The 19,333-nt window shown below is 41.9% G+C and overlaps 3 protein-coding genes across 4 annotated transcripts in view; 2 read left to right on the forward strand and 1 right to left on the reverse strand.

The window, feature by feature from the left end:
* The window catches only part of VPS35L (VPS35 endosomal protein sorting factor like), a 41,994-nt gene extending 39,442 nt beyond the window's left edge, over positions 1 to 2,552 (forward strand). The window contains exons 30-31 of the mRNA XM_054270561.1: positions 1,173 to 1,319; positions 1,812 to 2,552. Coding sequence (XP_054126536.1) covers positions 1,173 to 1,319; positions 1,812 to 1,910 — 246 coding nt within the window. The 3' untranslated portion in view covers positions 1,911 to 2,552. The remainder of the gene's footprint in view (positions 1 to 1,172; positions 1,320 to 1,811) is intronic.
* Positions 2,553 to 3,751: 1,199 nt separating this feature from the next.
* KNOP1 (lysine rich nucleolar protein 1) lies at positions 3,752 to 13,790 on the reverse strand. 2 transcript variants are annotated; one of them, XM_054270563.1, is made up of 5 exons: positions 13,771 to 13,790; positions 11,453 to 12,809; positions 6,969 to 7,037; positions 6,422 to 6,499; positions 3,752 to 4,130 (listed from the first exon to the last, which is right to left on the reverse strand). In XM_054270563.1, exons 2-5 carry the CDS (start codon positions 12,806 to 12,808, stop codon positions 3,819 to 3,821), a joined length of 1,815 nt encoding a protein of 604 aa, XP_054126538.1. In that variant the 5' UTR covers position 12,809; positions 13,771 to 13,790; the 3' UTR covers positions 3,752 to 3,818. The 2 variants fall into 2 exon arrangements, with proteins under 2 accessions (XP_054126538.1, XP_054126537.1); XM_054270562.1 differs by having other exon boundaries at positions 13,752 to 13,786.
* An 85-nt stretch (positions 13,791 to 13,875) lies between these two features.
* The window catches only part of IQCK (IQ motif containing K), a 33,968-nt gene continuing 28,510 nt past the window's right edge, over positions 13,876 to 19,333 (forward strand). Inside the window, exons 1-4 of the mRNA XM_054270565.1 lie at positions 13,876 to 13,914; positions 15,175 to 15,248; positions 15,885 to 15,999; positions 17,330 to 17,427. Of these exons, the coding sequence (XP_054126540.1) occupies positions 13,890 to 13,914; positions 15,175 to 15,248; positions 15,885 to 15,999; positions 17,330 to 17,427 (312 nt within the window). The 5' untranslated portion in view covers positions 13,876 to 13,889. The remainder of the gene's footprint in view (positions 13,915 to 15,174; positions 15,249 to 15,884; positions 16,000 to 17,329; positions 17,428 to 19,333) is intronic.

The following is a 19,333-nucleotide window of genomic DNA, read 5'->3' on the forward strand; positions in this document are numbered from 1 at the left end:
GGCCTGCCTTTGCCTCTGCACCTTGGATTTACTCCTCTGTGCATCCTTATTTGCAAAGAGGGACCGTTTGTTTTGCTTTGTTGAGTGAAAGTCATTGAGAGATTTAGATAAAAATTGCTTTGTAAGAATGAATAGTTGTTTGAGGAAGCTGTTGTTGCTGAGGAAATAGAAGTGATGAGAATATTGTCAGAGATCTCTAATTGGGCTGAAGTAAAGCTGGTCATAAAATCACTGTGGTATTTGGATTGCTTCAGTGTTGGTGACCTTTTATTATTCATCTTCTTGGCTGCTCATTTAAATGAACAAGGCTCTAATGATTTTGTGTTTTCATTGGTTCATTTCCTTTAAAAGCTATAAAGGAAAATAAATTTTTCTCACAATAAAATCCTTTCACCAGAATGGCAACTTGGAAGAGAACAATGCATCTTATTGTTAACACAGTGTGGTCTTTTCACAATGTTAGAGAATGCTTCATTTGTGTGACAGTGCTGGAATGGAAATTTTTAGTTCTGGACAGTTCTGTAAAGTTCAAGCTGTTTCTGGTCAGGAGAACATGTAGCAGTGAATCCTCTCTGCTTTGTGTGTGGGGGAAACTGCTCTTATGCTCCTTAAGGTCCTTCCTCAGCAAATTTAGGGGAAGTAGCTACAAATATGGTGAAAATATGTTCAAATCACCAGAGTTTCAGTGAAATAATAGCAGGGAAAAACATCTTTGGTTAAATAAATAAATAAAAGTTGAATAGACGGGGGGCAAAACGCCTAAAGTTGCATTAATTTAGATTAATGACAGTGGTCTCTAAAAATTTACAGCCAGGGTGCTCTAAGTGCAAGGTTGGTTGGTGGGAGGGTGATTTCTGTGCAGTTGTAGGGAGTCTGGAGTTGTAAATGTGTCAGACTTACATTCTGTGCTGTGCCCAAGTGGGATGAGATGTAGGAGTCCTGAGTAATTATTTTATTTACAGCAGCTTATGTTGATTTACAGCCAGTGCTGTTTGTTGCATTTTGAATGGAGTATGAAAACCCTGACTGTATTTTTATGTCTGTAACTCTTGCTGTGTGTCACAAAAGAAGTGTCCTTTGAACTCCTGAGGGTTCAGAGAGGCTGTGAGGTTAAGCTGGGTGTTTTGGGATGAGTGTACAGTAACATGGGAATATTTTTGTTCTCATCCTAGACCCTGAAGAGGCAGAGCCAGCTGGCTCTCTATTTCTTTAACACCATCCTGGCTCATGGGGACCTACGGAACAACAGACTGAACCAGCTCTCAGTCAATCTCTGGAATCTTGCTCAGAAGCATGGCTTTGCTGACACCAAGACTATGGTAAGGGAGGGAGACACAAAATGCACAGAGGTTTCAGTTTTTAATATCTTTTCCAATCTTTATTTGGGAAAAGGCAACATTTTCTTGAATTGAATAAACCTCATCTCTTCACAAGCGACTATCTTTAAAAAAAAAATCAAATTCTCTTAAAACCCCAACAAGTTATTTTTTCTAAATGCTTCTTAATGAACAAGCAACTTGTCTTATTTCAAGTGGTCTGTATCTTTCTAGAATTTTAATAGTATGAAAAGCATTAAGGAACCTGAAAGTGTTGGTTGTTCTTAACTACCAGAAAACTAGCTCTAAGAGAAATACTGCATTTTTATTTTGTGGAGGAACTGCCTGGTGAAAGTTTGTAAAGTGGTATTTGAGAGCCTTTCAGAAACATATACATGATAAAGAGCATGATGTAAAACCCCTTCACAAAGATGAACTGATGGCTATGAAATGAGACACTGAAAATCTCCAAATACCTCTCAATTTCAAATCTAGGTGAAAACCCTGGAATACATCAAGAGGAAGAGCAAACAACCTGAAATGAGTCATTTCACAGACCTGGCCCTCCGCCTTCCTCTGCAGTCCAGGACCTGATGGTGCCTCTTCCAGGGAGCCACCTGCACAAGGGAGCAGGGAAGCAAGGCCACAAATCACTGATCCATCAGTGTATTGTTACTTTCCTTAGTGAGACACATTTACTTGGGCACAGCAAAGGTAAAACTGTTCTGAGTGCAATAATTTAACCTGAGTTTCTGTATCCAGTTTTACCATAGCATTCTTATTTTAAATGCTGATTTACATTCAGTAAACAGTTATCTTGAACCTCTATGGTTGCAAAAGCCTTTTGAGATCTAATCTGTTGTAATTTTAATGAAAAAGGAAGATAATCTGTAGGAATGAGGTCACAGCCTCAAAACTTCATTCCTCTTGCAGAATAGTCATTCTCCTCTGCAGAAAGCAGCATTTCAATAGAACAGACTAAGTTTTCTCTCTGCTTTGGGATGCTGCCAGCATTTGCCTGGCTGGTTCCATCCAGTAGCAGAGAACAATGGCTGAGGTGTTACTGCTCTAATTTCTACAATACATCAACACAGACATGTTTATGTTTTCATTTTAGTCCAGTGGAGTTTTGTAAAATGGAAGGAATCTTTAAGTGTTGCAAAGGAAAATGGAAATTATGCAAAGTCCTCTATATTTGCAAAGTACCTATCACTGAATAAAACAATTTGCAGTTCATCTGTGTGTTCTGGGGGAGTTTGTGTATACAAATCTATCACCTTACCCTTCTGGAATTTAGTTACACATACTGTTATTATTTCTAATAAAATTTCACTCTCACCCCTTCTGCCCCATGGTAAGGAACCATGTTGAGATCTAATATCTATTTCTACTTTTGCTTAGTGGGTTTTTTTTTTCTTCTTGCCAGGCAAGTAGCTGAGGGCTCAAATTCAGCATTTGTTTCAAACCAGAGGAGAAAACAGAACCTCAGCTACCTGAATTTTAGTAAAACAAGAGCCAAAATCTAGAAGGGCTGATGGAGCTGGTGCTGAACACTGAGAGCAGTAGTGCAAATCAGCCTCATGTTGAGGTAGGAGAGGTTTAAATGAACTTTAGAGAAGGTTTTCTCCAGGAAGTTTAGACCCTGCAGGAAGAGCATCTCCCTCTTCCCAGATACAGGAATGGATTCATGGCAGCCCCTTCAGATGGAGTCTCTGCAGAATTTTCACTTCCTCTCAAGAGTTGTCCAAAATGCATCAGAACCCAGTGCTTCTAAGTGTGTTTTCTGCTGCAGGCAGATGCTTTCAGCTAGAGCAGTCCATTGCAGAAAACTATTGTGTAAAAGTGAAACTGTCTTAAAAAATAAAGAAATGGAGTAGTTCTATTGGTGCTACTCTCCAAAATGCTTATACTTCCATTTTTAGGTAACATTTGCTGATGGAAAATCCAACTGCCAGAGCATAGTTCCAATATTGAGGATGTTCAGTGCCATCTGTTGTTATAAGGAAGATATTAGATTTTAAAGAATTACTTCCTGAGTTAAAAGTCTGCCCTCATCAAATTTAAGGGCACATCACTAATGTGTCTTCAAAGTAAAGCACCATCATTTTCTACCACCGAGTGTAAAAAAATGTTAAGATTTTACAGAACAATAAAATCCTTTGGAATCACTTATGATATAGATAAAAGTAAGTTTATTAAATCAGCATTTAAAAAAAAATACGGAATTTCTGCATTTAAAAAAATAAACGGAACTAATTGCAGGCATGGCACACATCTTCAGTCTCTGAAGGAGGTTGTCTCTTGCCTTGCAGAACATAATAAAGGTTTCAAAAACTTACTGTTTGGATGAAGTGAGGACTCAGCTCCACTGGTATATGTAGCTGAAAACTTGAACTTCAAGGACTTAATGAATGAAATTTCTTCGGCATTTCGATATTTTATTTCAAGTAAAAAAATGTAGAAGGCAAAAAGAAATTTTCCTCTCTTTATTACTTCTGAGTTTTAATATTCAAATTTTATAGATCTAGATGCATATTTGTCTATGTATCCTTTTTTGTTGGCATTAGGCTGAAATCCAAGACCAATTCCTCTGTGTTGCTTGAAGTCCATTGCTTTATCAAACTCCATCTTCAGAGCCTGCTGTAACTTCTCCTCCCCTTCCTGGTTCAGAGCCATGTTTGGTTTGTTTGCAATTGCTGAAGGACTTTGGATAGGCACAGGACCCTTTTTAAAACCACCCAACAGTCTAAAAAACTTATTTTGTTCCTCAGAACTTTTAAAAGTAGCTGTACTCCACTGTCCAAGCTTCGTTTCCTGTGAGGCAAAACAAAGTTAAAACTAAAATTAAGAAATACCAAGACCAAGGAAGACAATTTCTGGCTGTGTACATGAGAACAGAAGCCTGACAGGGGCGCAGAGCTGGGAGCTGTTGTTCCATGGGCAGAACCTCTCCAGGGATGTGGTACCAGACTGACCTGACTCTGCCTGAGTGCACCCTCATCAGCATTTCAGCCATTTCACCTGCAGCGAGGGGTTAATGCCCTTGGAGAAGCTCCTTTCCCTCTGTGCTTGGCTTTCTGCTCTCTCTTTACCCAGCTCCAAGAGCCAGACAGCATCTCTCATTCTAGGAAAATTGTCAGACTTAATCCTCTTTCACTGTCACTTTGTAGGGTTATCTTTTCATCCTCCCACTGCCTTGGTAGGGAGCTGCTGTTTTCAGCAGTGTTAGTTGTGGACACTGTTCAATCTGGTTTATAAACTTTAAGTAATATTTGCATTCTCATCCCACTAATCACAGTTAATATTGCAAGGGTGCACAACCAGAGGGCCTCCCCCATCCAACATGACTCAGTCTAATTCTCTTAAAGCCTCCTCTCCCTTGCAGTTTGCTGGGTTCTTTGTATTTACTGTATTTGCATTTAACTGCCCTCTGAACTACTTCACCCCTTCAGGATTTTTCTTCTGGCTGCAGATTCTGGTTTCTTTCTGAGGAGGCAATATCCAGCTAAAATGAGATTTCAGCTGTTTGTGGAAAACCCCAGATACACCATAGGATTTAAAGAGTTCATGAACTTCTGGCTTACCTAAGAACAGGCTTCATTATTCAAGGGTGTATTTGACTCCTGAGCTACAGCTATGCAGTCACTTACAAATATTTTTGGCAGGACTTACTCAGATTTTTTTCTTTAAAACTGGGAATGATACTAAATGGCAGAATGTCTAATTATTAATTAAACAGACTGAGCTGCCTACATCAAAGGAAAAAATGTGAATTCAATGGTATGTTTATGTCAGCCTGAAATCCTTCAAACAGAACAGTGGCAGCTTGCATGGAACAGCCATTCTCCAGCAGACAGCCAACATGACACACAGCATGCAGGAAAGCTGCAGCAGGGGTTTAAGGTAAAAAAAAAGCAAGGCTGGAGTATCATTCCCTATCACAGGCCAGAATACCTGGTATGAAAGAAAGCTGCCCACAATACTTCAGCCTTTTGACCTTGCAAGCTGCTGCACAAGCCCAGTCTGTGACATGCACGTGCACACATCCAGACACACACAGGACACAGATAACTAAATGTAAGTCCTCCCTTTGCAATGGGAGACATCTGCACTGATGCAAATATAATTATGGCTTGTCAAAACTCTGGTTTTAAGTGAGCTGCTGGCAGGCACTGCACACAGCTTCTGCTGAAGCATTTCCAGCTCACTTTGTGCAGCTGATGAATTGGTTTTCACAGCTTCTATTCTTCTGCATACTACTAAACAGAAACAGATCAGTGCCAAAGAGCTGAGATCTCCTGCCAAGGATGTCATTTTTCTCAATGACTCCACAGACTATTAGACAGTTGTAGTTCCAGAGCAATGAGACTCCCTCTCACTATGTCAGATCTACAGGAGCTGTTTCTGGCATTTGTTTGAGGCATATTCCAGCTTTCTAGGCATTCTGGCAGTCCTGCAAAACAAAAGAAGCCTGAAATACTAGCAAAGCTTTCTCTCCACCTCAATCTCCTTAGCCCTGGCTAAACACTGCAGCAAGCTTCCACAACCTTACAGTGAATGTGTCAGGAGCCAGGCTGAGTGGATGCAAAAGCAAAGAATCAGGAATCACCTTCCAAAGAGGTGGAGGAAGATGCAGAAGCCCTGAGAGGACTGACTCTGAACATGACACACCTGTGTTAACAGCTGCCACCCCTTTACCTTTCCATGGGTGTCCCTGTTGCTGAATGTGTGCAAAGTCTTGCAGGTAAGAAATCAGAAACATTTCAGTGACTGCTGCATCCACAGCCCAAAAATACATTTCACAGTAAGCAGAAAATGCTTCTGTAGCAATGTCTGATGGCTCATTCTCCAGAGGAACCAGAGAAAATGTTGTTTTTGAGGAGTGATGATGGGAATTAGAGCAGTGTGCAGTGGCAAGGAGCTCAGTGCTCAGCTCTCAAACCCTGGGCACTGAACCAAGCTGTTCTATGGCATGACCTGGACTCTGCAGCAGAAGGAACACTGCTGTACATGAGCCATATACAAAAAGAGCACAGTGGTTCTCAGAGGAACCTGCCCTGGAACACAGCATTTCCATCAGGCTGGGGTCTAAACTGATACATCACCTGTGCCACTTTGGAACTGAGGGCCTTGGTTTTGCCAGATTCTCTGTCAATTTCTTCTTGCAGGGCCTGTCGCCTCACCTAGTGTGCAGAAAATGACACATGCAGCATAAGACTCTGAGTCCAGGGTGTTAATGACAAATCACAATGAAATAGTAAGAGAAAAACAGAATCGTTAGTTATCTTCAGAATTTTGCAAGGATAATTAAAAGGTGCATGGGATCCTTTCACACACTCAACATGAGAACTGTAATTTTTTAGTGTCTGTTAAATGAGTGCTTTTCTGCATCAAGTAAGTCTAATTTTCTTACTGCCTGCATTGATGAGAGGCAAAGAAATGTGTCTTTAACTTAGTAAAGTGAATTAGTTCTGACATTGACTGTACATTTTGGACTTAACCCACATGTAAAGCACATTTTAAGTAGAGCTTTATTTAGGGAAATCCAGGCATAGATAAGCAACAAAGCAGTTTTTTGTATCAATTCCTATGCATATGTTAAATGCTGATTTGCTTTAGATCTTACCCAGTTAGAACAAAGCACAAACATACCTTGTCTATGTTAATTTCATCACAGTTTCCTTTCTTTTCCTTCACAATAATTACACCATCTAGATGTTCCTGTAAAACAGGAAAAAGCTTGTATGATTATTTTTATCCATTCTGATTAATTAGAATTTACACAGCCCTTACCACAAAAGTAGTTAAAAAAGTGAGCAATCAGTAGTACTGTTCAGGGGCAAGAAGAAATAGTCAGCTCTAAGATGAAAATGCCAATTAAATCTGTGTATTCCTATGAAAATATCTCACAGAGATTTTTTTCTTTTAATCAAGATAAATGATTTTTGGATTTACACATGAATAGGGACCTGCCAACAACACTGGCACACACAGTAATGTTTGCAGGCAGAGTAATTTCAAATTAAACCATTTTGTAAAAGCTTAAATTTATATTTCAAGAAGGGCACGGAGACAGTGAAAGTTAAACAAAAATAGAAATTGGAGGTAAAATAACTAAAGGTCTCTCTGACACAAATGCACAAAGCCAATCAAGAGCAGCTGCACTGTGCTCCCTTGTGGATGAAGGTCCCCAGGAGCACAGAGGCAGCTCACACAGGAAGTGTCCCCTGCCATGGCAGCCAGCAGCTCCTGATGCCACAGCTGAGAGCAAGGAACCGGGAGCTGATGGAAGAGACACAGCAGCTCCAGAAGGAATGGATGGGAGGAGGTAAATCTGGGCAGAGCCACACACAACCAGATCCTGATCACAGCTCCACAAAGTGCAGCCCCTCTGCAGCTTCTGCTCCCAGTGAGTGGCACCCCTAAACCACTGTCCCCAGCCTTTCTCTCCCAAATTTGTAATCAGGAGAAGCTTTTGGGGTATCCAGTACAACAGGGTGAGTAAGAAGTCCAGGATAGTGGTAAATGAGAGCCATAAGCTTTAGACCAGCCTGGAAAAAGTGGCCAAAGGGAAGATCTATTGATACAGCTAACATAATAAACCAAGCATGAAACAGCCAAGGAAACGACAAGGAAAAGATCTGTAACATACTTCTGTCAGCAAAACCTGCTGTTACTTTTTTGAGGCTTTAGTTCTATTAAAAGCTATCAATGATTTACCTCATTTTCCAAAGCTACCTTTTATACACACACACAAGTACATGCACTATTAAAAATGGGAGAACACTGTCTGCAGGAAGGAGAGCTCGTGCTCTTGGAAGAAAAGAAGGAACCAAAACCAACCCCCAATTTCCTTCTAGATGGCCTGGTACTGTCTTTTCAGATCTATTAACACAAGCAGGTAAACTGTCCTGACAGGACTCTGCAAACAACTGCAGCAGATTTTGTTCTTTTTAGCTGCAAGGAGGGACACCCCCATCCCTGCTCATTCCCAGCACGGTGCTGACCTGCTGAGTGGAAAAAACTACCCCATGGAGAGGTGCCAAGCTGCCTCCAACTCATGGAAAAAGAGCACACTCACATGTGGTGGGGTTCTGCTGTCTGCTGGCAAACAACATCAAAGCAGGGAACTGAGTGCTCATCCTCCTCACTGCCCCAGCTGACTGCAATGGCATCCACCAGGAAAACACCAAGCACTGATATTAACTGGGTATCACTCACATTGTCCTTAAAACCTCCTCTTTGACTTGCAGGGCAAGCCCAACAGAGGATTTTTAAGGCATGCAGAGCCTTGTGTGACGTGCTGTAGATTAAAACATTTCAGGACTGTGGCACATTTAAATGCAAGACCACACCATCAGCCACATTATTATTATTAGTGCAGTGTATTTTGGCCTGGCAGGAACTAGAACTTGCTAGAGCTGATTAACCCAGACCTCTCAACCTTCAGATTTTCTTTTGAGTAGTTTCTTATTATTAAGGGAGCTGGGGAAGAGGAACAAAACATGCATCACACTACTCCCTTCTCCACAGTTTGCAAGGTATTTGCTGTGGTTTTCATATTAACTGGTCATGCAAGTTTGCATGTCATTGTAGGGCTTATCTTGCCCTTACACAATGTAAGCAGCTGCAAAATCCAAATAATGTCCAACAATCTCAAAAAGGCAATGCCAATTTAATTAGAAAATATATCCAGCAATAAAACCACCCTGTCCTTTTGAAAGGTCAAAAGGAGAAATCCAACTTGAAAGCCCCAAACATCTGCTCACCTCATGACTGATAAGCACACACACTCCCCTCACAAACCCCTGTGAAAAAAGCTGTATCTGGGTCTCCACATGAATCTAAATTTAATTATTAGCACTAGACACCAGGCAGCTGCCAGGTTTCCACAGAACTTGAGGAAACTGCATCTGAGTGCATGACAAAGCACAGCACACCATGCAGGGAGCTTGAGAAGCAGCTCACACTATGGTCTGCTATACCCTTAAAAAAAAATCTTCAAAAATACCTCCAAAAATCTTCAAAAAATACCTTCAAAAATACCTTGCAAAAAATCTACAATGATACCTTCTTAACTAGTGCTTGACATTTAAATAAACCAAGCATTCAAAATTCTTGATAGAAAGCAACTGGAGTGCAGGTTTCCATTACCTACAGGAATAAAAACAACCTCCCAGGAACTTGCAATGTGCCACTTTCAAAGTCAAGTTTAAGCAACTACAAATACAGATAGATAGATACCTATTGATTTTCTGAGCATCTCACAGCTTAATTCCCAATGATAACAACAGAAGTTGGGCATGTAGGTACTAACTTTTGGCACCCTTAGCTTTAAAATATAACTTTGATCAGATAAAGAAAAAATGCCTGCATTTCAAATATTTCATCATGATCATTTTACCTCAGAAATGGCAAGTACTTCAGGACTCTGGGATGGGATTTCCTGACCAGTCAGTCAGGATACAATCCCAGTTACCCTCAGTTGCAATTCACACAGTTCTTACATCTTTTTCTTGCAGAGATTTATTGTTTTAATTAAAACTGCCTGTTTAGGTCTTTAGTATCTTTCTATCAGAATTTATATTTCAATGCTCTTGGCTCAGTCTACACTTAGGATTCCTAGGATTCTCATTGAAGTTTTGATGGAATTAGTCAATAGGTTCTGACTAACTTTCCCTTTTGCTCCTAACATTACATAACTCCAGCAGTGACAGCAGCAAAGCCTGAGGAAAGTCTAACAAACAATTAGATGAACTCCTGCTGCCAGGGTTACACCTGCTCAGGGTAAATGACATGGCATTAAACTCTTATTTTATGAAGTACTGCCACTTTGCTAAGAGCAACTGAGCATTTATGACTGCACAAACCCACTCTATTTTGGGTCAATGCTTGCTGCTAGCTGTAATATTTACATTTTTACAACTGAGACACTGTGTGATGACAGCAGCAGGCATCAGTGCTTCCCCAGGTGTCACAGGATCAGCTCAGCTGGGGCTGGACCCCTCTATGGGCCCTTCTTTAAGAGCTGGGCTGGCTGATCCCTGTGGGTCCCTCTCAGCTCAGGATGTCCTGAGAGCTGTGCCATGCTGAATGTGCCACGCTGTGAGCTGTGCCATGCTGAATGTGCCATCCTGTGAGCTGTGCCATGCTCAATGTGACACCCTGTGAGCTGTGCCATGCTGAATGTGCCATCCTGTGTGCTGTGCCATGCTGAAAGGGACACTCTGTGGCCTCTGCCATGCTGAATGTGCCACGCTGTGAGCTGTGCCATGCTGAATGTGCCACCCTGTGAGCTGTGCCAGGCAGAATGTGCCACGCTGTGAGCTGTGCCATGCTGAATGTGCCATCCTGTGTGCTGTGCCATGCTGAATGTGCCACCCTGTGAGCTGTGCCATGCTGAATGTGCCATCCTGTGTGCTGTGCCATGCTGAATGTGCCACCCTGTGAGCTGTGCCAGGCAGAATGTGCCATCCTGTGAGCTGTGCCATGCTGAATGTGACACCCTGTGAGCTGTGCCATGCTGAATGTGCCATCCTGTGTGCTGTGCCATGCTCAATGTGCCACCCTGTGAGCTGTGCCATGCTGAATGTGCCACCCTGTGAGCTGTGCCATGCTGAATGTGCCATCCTGTGTGCTGTGCCATGCTGAATGTGACACCCTGTGAGCTGTGCCAGGCAGAATGTGCCACGCTGTGAGCTGTGCCATGCTGAATGTGCCACGCTGTGAGCTGTGCCAGGCAGAATGTGCCACGCTGTGAGCTGTGCCATGCTGAATGTGCCATCCTGTGAGCTGTGCCAGGCAGAATGTGCCACGCTGTGAGCTGTGCCATGCTGAATGTGCCACGCTGTGAGCTGTGCCATGCTGAATGTGCCATCCTGTGAGCTGTGCCATGCTGAATGTGCCATCCTGTGAGCTGTGCCATGCTGAATGTGACACCCTGTGAGCTGTGCCATGCTGAATGTGCCACCCTGTGAGCTGTGCCATGCTGCCACAGACCAGCTGGTCCTGCCTCCCCCCACCCAGGGGGACCCTCAGTGACCTCAGTGTCACCAAGAGCAGAGCAGGGAACTGCCCCAAAGGCTTTCAGTTCCTCTGCAGGAGGGTGCAAAGCTGCCCTCCTCTCCCCAACTCACCACTGACTCATTCCATGGGCGTTCTGTCTTGATCTTTTCCACACCTGCTTTTGAACCTGGCTCCTCAGCTGACTGCTGTGGTGGTACTTTTTTCCTTCCTTTCCTTTTTCTGTCATACAGAAGCACAGGATTGCTATTGCATAATGCCCCATCCACAGTGTCCCCTGTGACACACTCAGCTTGCTCCATTTCACTCTCTTTGTTCTTATTGTTTTCTAGTAGTGCTTTTTGGCTTTTAGAAGCACTGTCATTGTTTGAAGAAACTTCTGAGTATGTTGTTTCCTTTTCCTTTTTCTTAATCTTCTTCTTTTTCTTCTTACTGACTTCATTATTATATGTGAAATTCTTCCTGTGTTTCCTTCCAGACAGCTCTTCTTCCTCAAGCTCAACTTCTTGCTGTGCTGGGAGATGCTTATCAGGAATGCTGTGACTGCAGTCTTGCTTATCTTCACAGGTTGAGGAAGAAACAGCTTTTTTTTTCTTCTTCTTCCTCTCTTTGATACACCCAAAGTTCTTAATTTTGCCCTCTTCCTCTCTGCTTGTCCATGTAAATTCCCAGGAGTTATGTTTCTTCCTTTTTCTAGAGTCACTTAATGCACTGGGGCTACCAGGAACTCGATGCATGCTGTCCTCATTAGCTGCCAGTGGTAAAAAGCAGTCAGACTTATCTTTCTTTTTATTTTTCTTCTTTCTTACACAACTTTCCCCACCATTGCCTGTGTCATAGTCCTCACCCATAAAACCTGTTTTTTGTGAAGTGTATTTGTGGGTGTTTTTACAGACTTTTGTAGATTGCCTTTGTTCACTGTCCTGGATGTCCTCTAATGAAAAACTGTATTTCTTCTTTTTTTTCTTTGTTACCTCACCATCCAATTCCAAATCCAAAGCAGTATTCTTCCTCTTTTTTTTAAATGATAATTTATTTTTCTTAGTACCATCTGTGCAATGGTTTGAAAGCTCCACGTCACTACTCTCATTATCCTCCAAGGAGAAATGACAATGGACTTTTTTTTTCTTCTTTTTGAATATTTTAATTTGTTCCTCTGATTCCTCTTGAAGTTGTAAATCCAGATGACCTCTTCTATTCACAAAGCCTTCTAAATGATCTTCCCTGAGTAATTCAGAGCCAGCTTTCTTCTTCTTATTTTTCTTACGATTCTTTGGTTGCAATTTGTGTAAGCACTCATCTTTTAAATTTTCCTTTTTCCTGCTCTTCTTCTTTTTCTTGAGACGCCCACTGTCCTGAGTTTTAATGACAGTTTTAACATCTTCCTCAATTTCAATGACAGTCTTCACCTTTTTCTTCTTCTGCACAGGCTCCTCATGAACGTCTTTTCTCTTTTTCTTTATTATCATTCTAAAAAAAGAATATGAAGATGTTAACGAACTAAAAAAGGATATGAAAATGTTAGTGAACTGCTTCAAAGAGACAATGCAAGTCCTAATCTACTTGGTCATCCTTTATTCTGAAACCATTCCTGATCCCCCATTGTCCCTGACACTCTAATTTCAGTCTGCTTTCCATGACGGGGAACTAGAACATACTGACATACAGAAAACACTGTTTATGGGGCGATTCTTTTATGATGTTGTTTAGTGTACCTTGCCTTAGTTTGTAAGGCTGTATTTGTTTCACAGCAGCAGAGTATAACGTTGTCTCAGTACCTATGCCCCAAATGTCCTTTCTAAACAGCAAAATGTATCCGTGTGTATATACACAAATACAATTAGTGTGTATATACACAAATACATTTAGTTTTCCAGATACCCGTGACTTTTCACTTAACACTGAACTTCACACGGCTTTACTGCCCACTCAACATTACAAGGCCCTTCCAAGGCACCTGAATTATTACCGTAAATTTCCTTTTGTCTGTGATTTCCTATCCTCGCTCTCCGGTTTTCTCAGGACATTTATGCCAACGAATTGATTACAACAGAGCACCCTTTAGCACCCACTCAGTGCGAAACTCAATTATTCCTGCTGGTTTGCAGTAACACCATGAGGCACGCTGTCAAACCGTGGACAGAGCCCCGAGGCCAGCAGAGCCCCTCTCGCTCTGTGTGCGGGCCCACCGCGCCCACCCCGGGGAGGGGAGGGGAGGGGGTGTCAGCCCGAGTCCCGCCCCGGGCCCGGCACGGTCCGGCTCGGCACGGCACGGCCCGCACGGGATGCTGCGGCGGCGGGGCTGAGCCGTGCCGTGAGGGGCCAGTCCCTGTGCCGGGCCATGCCATGCCGGGCCATGCCGTGCCCGTCCTAATGCCGTGCCGGTCCCTGCCGTGCCGTGCCGTGCCGTACCGGGCCGTGCGGCGCTCACCTCCCGCGCCACGTGCACCGCCTGCCGCCGCTCCGGAAGCGATCGCGCCGTGCCCGCCCCGCCCCGCCCCGCGCGGGCGCTGCCGGAGCCGTTGCCGCGGTGACGATCGGGACGCGGCCATGGCGGAGGGCGGGCACGGCGCAGGTGGGAGCTCCGGCCCCGGCTCCGCTCCGAGCCCCGCGGGCAGGGCTCCGAGCCCCCCGGACCTGCCCTGCCCGTGTCCGGCCTGCCCCGGCCTGGGGCCGCCCGCTCGTCTCGCCGGGCGCGGGGCTGTGCCCGCCCTACAAAGCGCCCACAGCCTCCCTGATCCACACCGGCACCAGGGCCGCGAGCGGTTCTGTTCGTGGACCTTATGTTGTTTTTATTGCCATAACTTCCCCACAGACACCCTTTGGGTGTGTTTGTGCTGCAGCCCGGCTGCTGCGAGCTCGTGGCAGGGCCTCTCAGCCGGTGGCAGGGCCTCTGCCCTGCCCTTGTGCCGTGTGGGTGATCCTGTACCCACAGGAGTTGGGTATTGCCTCCGGAAAGCAGAGAGGCGAATGTCTCAGGGCTGGTAAAACGTTAAATTAATACAGAATATCTGTTTTCAGAGCACCATCCCAAAGCAAAGCCCGTGGGCTTCTCCCAAAGTCTGGGAACACTTGAGATTGGAAAGCTGGGGGAGCAGCGCTGCATTCTGCGGTTCCCCAATGCAGTTATCTTCCCAAAGTACTTCAGGATGCCCAAAGTAGGCATTTTTGCACTAAAGTGGCCATTTTTGGGTAGGAGTGAGGCTGATTATTCTAAGCCAACACCTGCAGCACCCATGGGTTTGGTGGTGCCATTAAACCCCGCTGTGATGGTGGAGCTGAACCTGCTGGGCCGTGCTCTCGCTGTGGCACCTGTGGGTGTTCTCAGATCAAGCTCCTTCTCTTGGTCCTTGATTTTTCTCAGCCTGAGTCACTCAGTGTCCTTGAGGGTCATGTGCAGCTTTTCATTCATCAGAATTATTTTATTTTATTTTTAAATTTTATTTTATTTTGCAGACAGTAATACTTTACAATGTCTGTGGGATTTAATTGCTCATAGAGGAGTCCACTATGAAAAGCAGATTGTTGACTAGAAAAGTATTGTTTACTAGTAAAAACAATGGTTAATTCAGTGCATTCTACCTATGTTGAAATATTTTGAATTATTATTTTGGTACCTTTTTCCCAATAAATGGTTCTTTTGTGAGTGAGAACCTTGCGCTTGACTTAAACCTCAAGAGGACATGACAAGAATATCTAAAGTTCTTGTTTGTTTTAAAACATTAGATTTCATGTTAAACAATTGTTTACCTTTTAAAATAATGCTGCTTTAGGAGGAAAATAAATACATTTTTAGGGTATCCTGGTAAAGATTGTATTTTTTTTAAACTTTTAGAGCATGAAGAGGAACAGCCTCAATTTTCAGATGATCCTCAATTAAAACAAGATCCTGAATCAAAAGAAGAATCAGTGAGTACAGTTCAAGTAAAAAATCTGCATAGAGATGGATTGAAAATATTTTAAACAATGAAATGTGAAAATTAGGTACCCATAGGGTAGACTCATTCATAAAATGAAAACAAAATTATTATTTTTCAAACAGTTTATTTGAACCAACAAATGTAATATTCCAAATAATTGCTTGTATTTGAAGCAACTTGGGTAATGCTAACAAGAAAAGTGTATTTTCTTTAAAAGGTGAATGTCAGGACTTCTGAACAATGTGAAATAGATATTTAAGCTTATGAGTGGAAAATACTTATTCAGAAAATGCTACCAGTATTAATTTATAAATAATTATTATTTCTTACAATGGATAAAATATTTTTTAAATTGGGATATCTCACCATATTCTGTAAAAGGGAGTCATGTGCCTCTGTTAGGTTTGGATGATTTTAGTGTGTTGGAAACTGCAGAAGTTTTAAAAGTGTAATAATATATTTTCAAGTATACAGAAAGTGCATAAATAATACAATATTTGAATTAGAAATTATGATTCCATATTTTTAACTGACCTTGTAATTTTTTTTCTGTTTAATTGGTTTGTATTTTTTTTTTTGTCTAGTCTATTGGGGTATTTAGACAGGATACATTTCTTTTGAGCAGGTGCCTTTGGAAGCGGAAATTCCTGTGGAACAACTTTTTTCTGCCCCTACACCCCAATATCTGCCACCTGTACTTGGGGAAACTCCCCCTGGAGACCCCCCTGATCCAAAAAAATGTAAGTAAGAGTACATTATCTTGAACCCTGCTGTGATTATTTCTCTTGTATATGGCAAGGATTTGGAATTTATTTAATTTAGAGTGTTAAGAGCACCAACACCTTTGTTGTGTGGAATTTGCATGGTTTGGCCTCTGGTCTGAAATCAGAGAGCCAGCTTGGCCACTTGGTCAATGGAAGAAATATCAAATTATGCATTACTAAGGCAGTTCTGTGCTCTTCTGAATAAGTGACTTTTTATTTAGGCACTTAAATCAGAAATGGCAGGCATTTCTTCCTCTGATTTAATAATGCAAAGCTAGGATCAATAGACTAAGTAGACAATTGAATTTGAGAACTGCTGTCAAAATTCTGTCTTTTCCCATCTGATTACAGACAAGAATGGAAGCAGCTCTGAAGTTTTGTTCTTCCACTTTTATCAATCCCTATACTTTATAATAAATTTCCCAAGCAGCTGTGTGTTTTTATTATGCATTTTAGCCCTTCATTTTGTCTTCTCTTCCATTAATTCTTGCTCATTAGGAATTCCTGGTGCAAGTCAGAAGCAGTGTTACCCTTGCCTTCTATATAAATATAGAAATATAGTCCTCCCAATTATGAGCATTTTCTGGCAGTATATTAACTAATTAAAGGTATAAAGCTGAGAATAAATACAGTGTTTCAGCTGTGTTGCCAGAAGAGAACATTTGTATGATTTAATCTTTGCTGATCACACCAAAACCTGAATATTGCCTGAATGGGGAGAGGTTCCAGCCCAGGCAGCTCTCTGAAAGGGGAAAGGTTGGGTACATGGACTCATGTTAAAACCTTTGAAGGATCTGGTGAGTATGAAGCAATTATGACAAAGAAATCACAGCACCACTAAAATATAACCTTTGGTTTTTCCTCTGTCTAGAAATTCAGTTTTATGACTAACTCTGCTAATGCAGATTGTAAAGGGCATGAGATACCAAAGTGGTCTAACTGCAGCAGCACTGAGTTCAGCACAGGCTAATTTCTTCCTGTCAGGGTAAATTAATTCACAGAGCTTTTCACTTCTGTGACTAAACTGCTTCTGGTGTCTGAATTTCTTCGCTTAAAACTGAATCTGACATCTCTGAGGCACACTGAGTTTGGTGCACATTTAGTTTGAAATTTACCCAAGTTTGTGTTGTGTTTGTTGAGAAGTGAGGACAGACCAGTGGCTGTCTGTGAAGGGAATGAATCTGCTTTGTCCAAGCTGTGATGGTATTGACAAAATGACTGGAACTGACTTTAGGATATCTAATGGTGCTGTTTTTGTGAGATCCAAGTGCTTAGCTGTGAGTGAAGGCTCTCCTGTTTTGCTCAGGTTCTCCTCGAGAATTCTTGGAGTTTTACATCTTCCCAGTGCTCCTGCCAGGACTGGCTGCACTTCTGCATGAAGTAGAGAAGGAGAAGTGTTTGGAGGTTAGTTTGTTGTTTTCATTTCAAATCACTGGCAGGAAGTTACAGCCTTTTATTTCACAAGCAGTATTTTTTAAATTTGCTCTTTTGCACGAAAACCATCCATAATAATAGGATATAACATATCAGGGGTTTTTTTTTTTGATCTGGTTTTGAATGTTATTTTCTCCAGTAATTCAGAACAGATTACATTCTACATGAATTTGGTCATTATGGAAAACCCACTTATGTGAAGAGATGCCCTGCTCAGGAAAGCAAGCTGGGGTCAGGTGATAGTTTTCCACTGTGACCTCATTTCTTCCTCCTTTTGAACAATAACTAGGAAAACAATAGCTCTGCATGCTTGCCATATAATTGAATATTTATGTTCTTTTCCGTTGTTGTCCAGGTGCTTGAACTTGCACATTCTGTTTCCTTATCTGGCATAAATATGTGATTTTTAGTTATCCTTTAGTTTGGTAAGAAATGTGTTGTTCTGTATGGATTTGGAGGGAAAAAACCCCAATTGCTATAATTTGGGTTAAAATGGCTAATGAAATAACTTGAACTGAATTTTAGGATCAAAAGCAGAGTCCTTACAAACCCAAAGTAGGAACAGGGAGAAAGGTTCTTGTGATAAACACATTGGAATACAGCTTCCAAAAAAGAGAGGACAACAAAGATTGAAAACATTCATGGAATTCATGAGACAACAGGACATGAAGAAGATTAATTGTGATGAAGCTAAGTGAAATCATGAAGGATGAGAGGAGAATACTGGGTTTGAACTCTGGCTAGACATGAGTCACTAAGGCCTGTAAAGGGCAGTGGTACAGAATAAACCAGTGGAAGATAAATGGAAGAAGCACTGGAAGGAAGGGAGGAATGAGCCCAGAAGAGAGAGGGAATGGTGAGAGACAATGAAGAGTGGGATTTTGATGAGAGGGACTAAAGGTTTTCATGTTTTGAAAGGAAATTAAGATGAATGAGAAGAGCAGGAAAAGTTAAATAGGAAAGCTTTTGAGCAATTGAAATTGTGTTAAGGAAATCAGATTCTGGGGCCAACAGGGGAGTTCAAGGGAGAGACCAGAGAAGGTGCATCCATGTCTGGAGGGGAAGAATTGTACAATCACATGGGGAAGTCAGGAAAGGGAAATGGTTATGCTAGAGGCAGGGATTTGTGTAGGAAAGATCTTTTCTGAAAGGTGATAAAGAAACAACAATTTATACATTTAATTTAAAATAGGCTCTCTTGCATTATGTGATGCATACAAAAAATCTGAAAAGCTAAAGCCTAGAAAAACCAGCTGCTAGATATGTGTGCAGTCTTCAAATTGACATAAATATGAGAGCAGTCTGCAGAAGCTTCATTTTTAAATTAGAGATGAAAGAAACCTATTAGGTTGCCCAGTGTATTCCCTCACTGATTTTTTTTTTCCTACCATAAGTTCTCCTGTGTTTTACCCCATCTGCTGTCAAATGCCTACAGGGGAAAGACTATTTTCTTAAATCTTTCCTTTCATAAGAACCAACTAATGCATTCATTTTTCAGCATTAAACTGAACAATGTATAAATGTTTTTATTAGAATAACTCTGACTTTTCTTTCTAGTTAGCTATCACAGAAGGAGGAGGCTGTATCAGGCTCTGTAATGGAATATATTTAAAATTATGATAGATCAGGGAAAGGGAATGGAAGAAGGTTTCCTAATGACTTTGCCATCTTCTGATCACCAGTATATTTTCATGATTATTACCAAGCACATCATATTTAAACTGAAAAATGGAAAATGAATTCTGAATATAAACAGTTTATAAACACAACTGCAGGTTAACAATGCACATTGTACAGATATTTCCTGTTTTTTATCCTGATTCATGCAGCATAGGGGGAATGTGTCAAAGGCAGGTCAATTTATGTAATTTTTTCC

This window comes from Melozone crissalis, unplaced genomic scaffold (genome assembly GCF_028551555.1).
Source record: "Melozone crissalis strain CALT ecotype California unplaced genomic scaffold, PUWL_Pcris_2 ptg000012l_1, whole genome shotgun sequence".
NCBI classification, from domain to species: domain Eukaryota; kingdom Metazoa; phylum Chordata; class Aves; order Passeriformes; family Passerellidae; genus Melozone; species Melozone crissalis.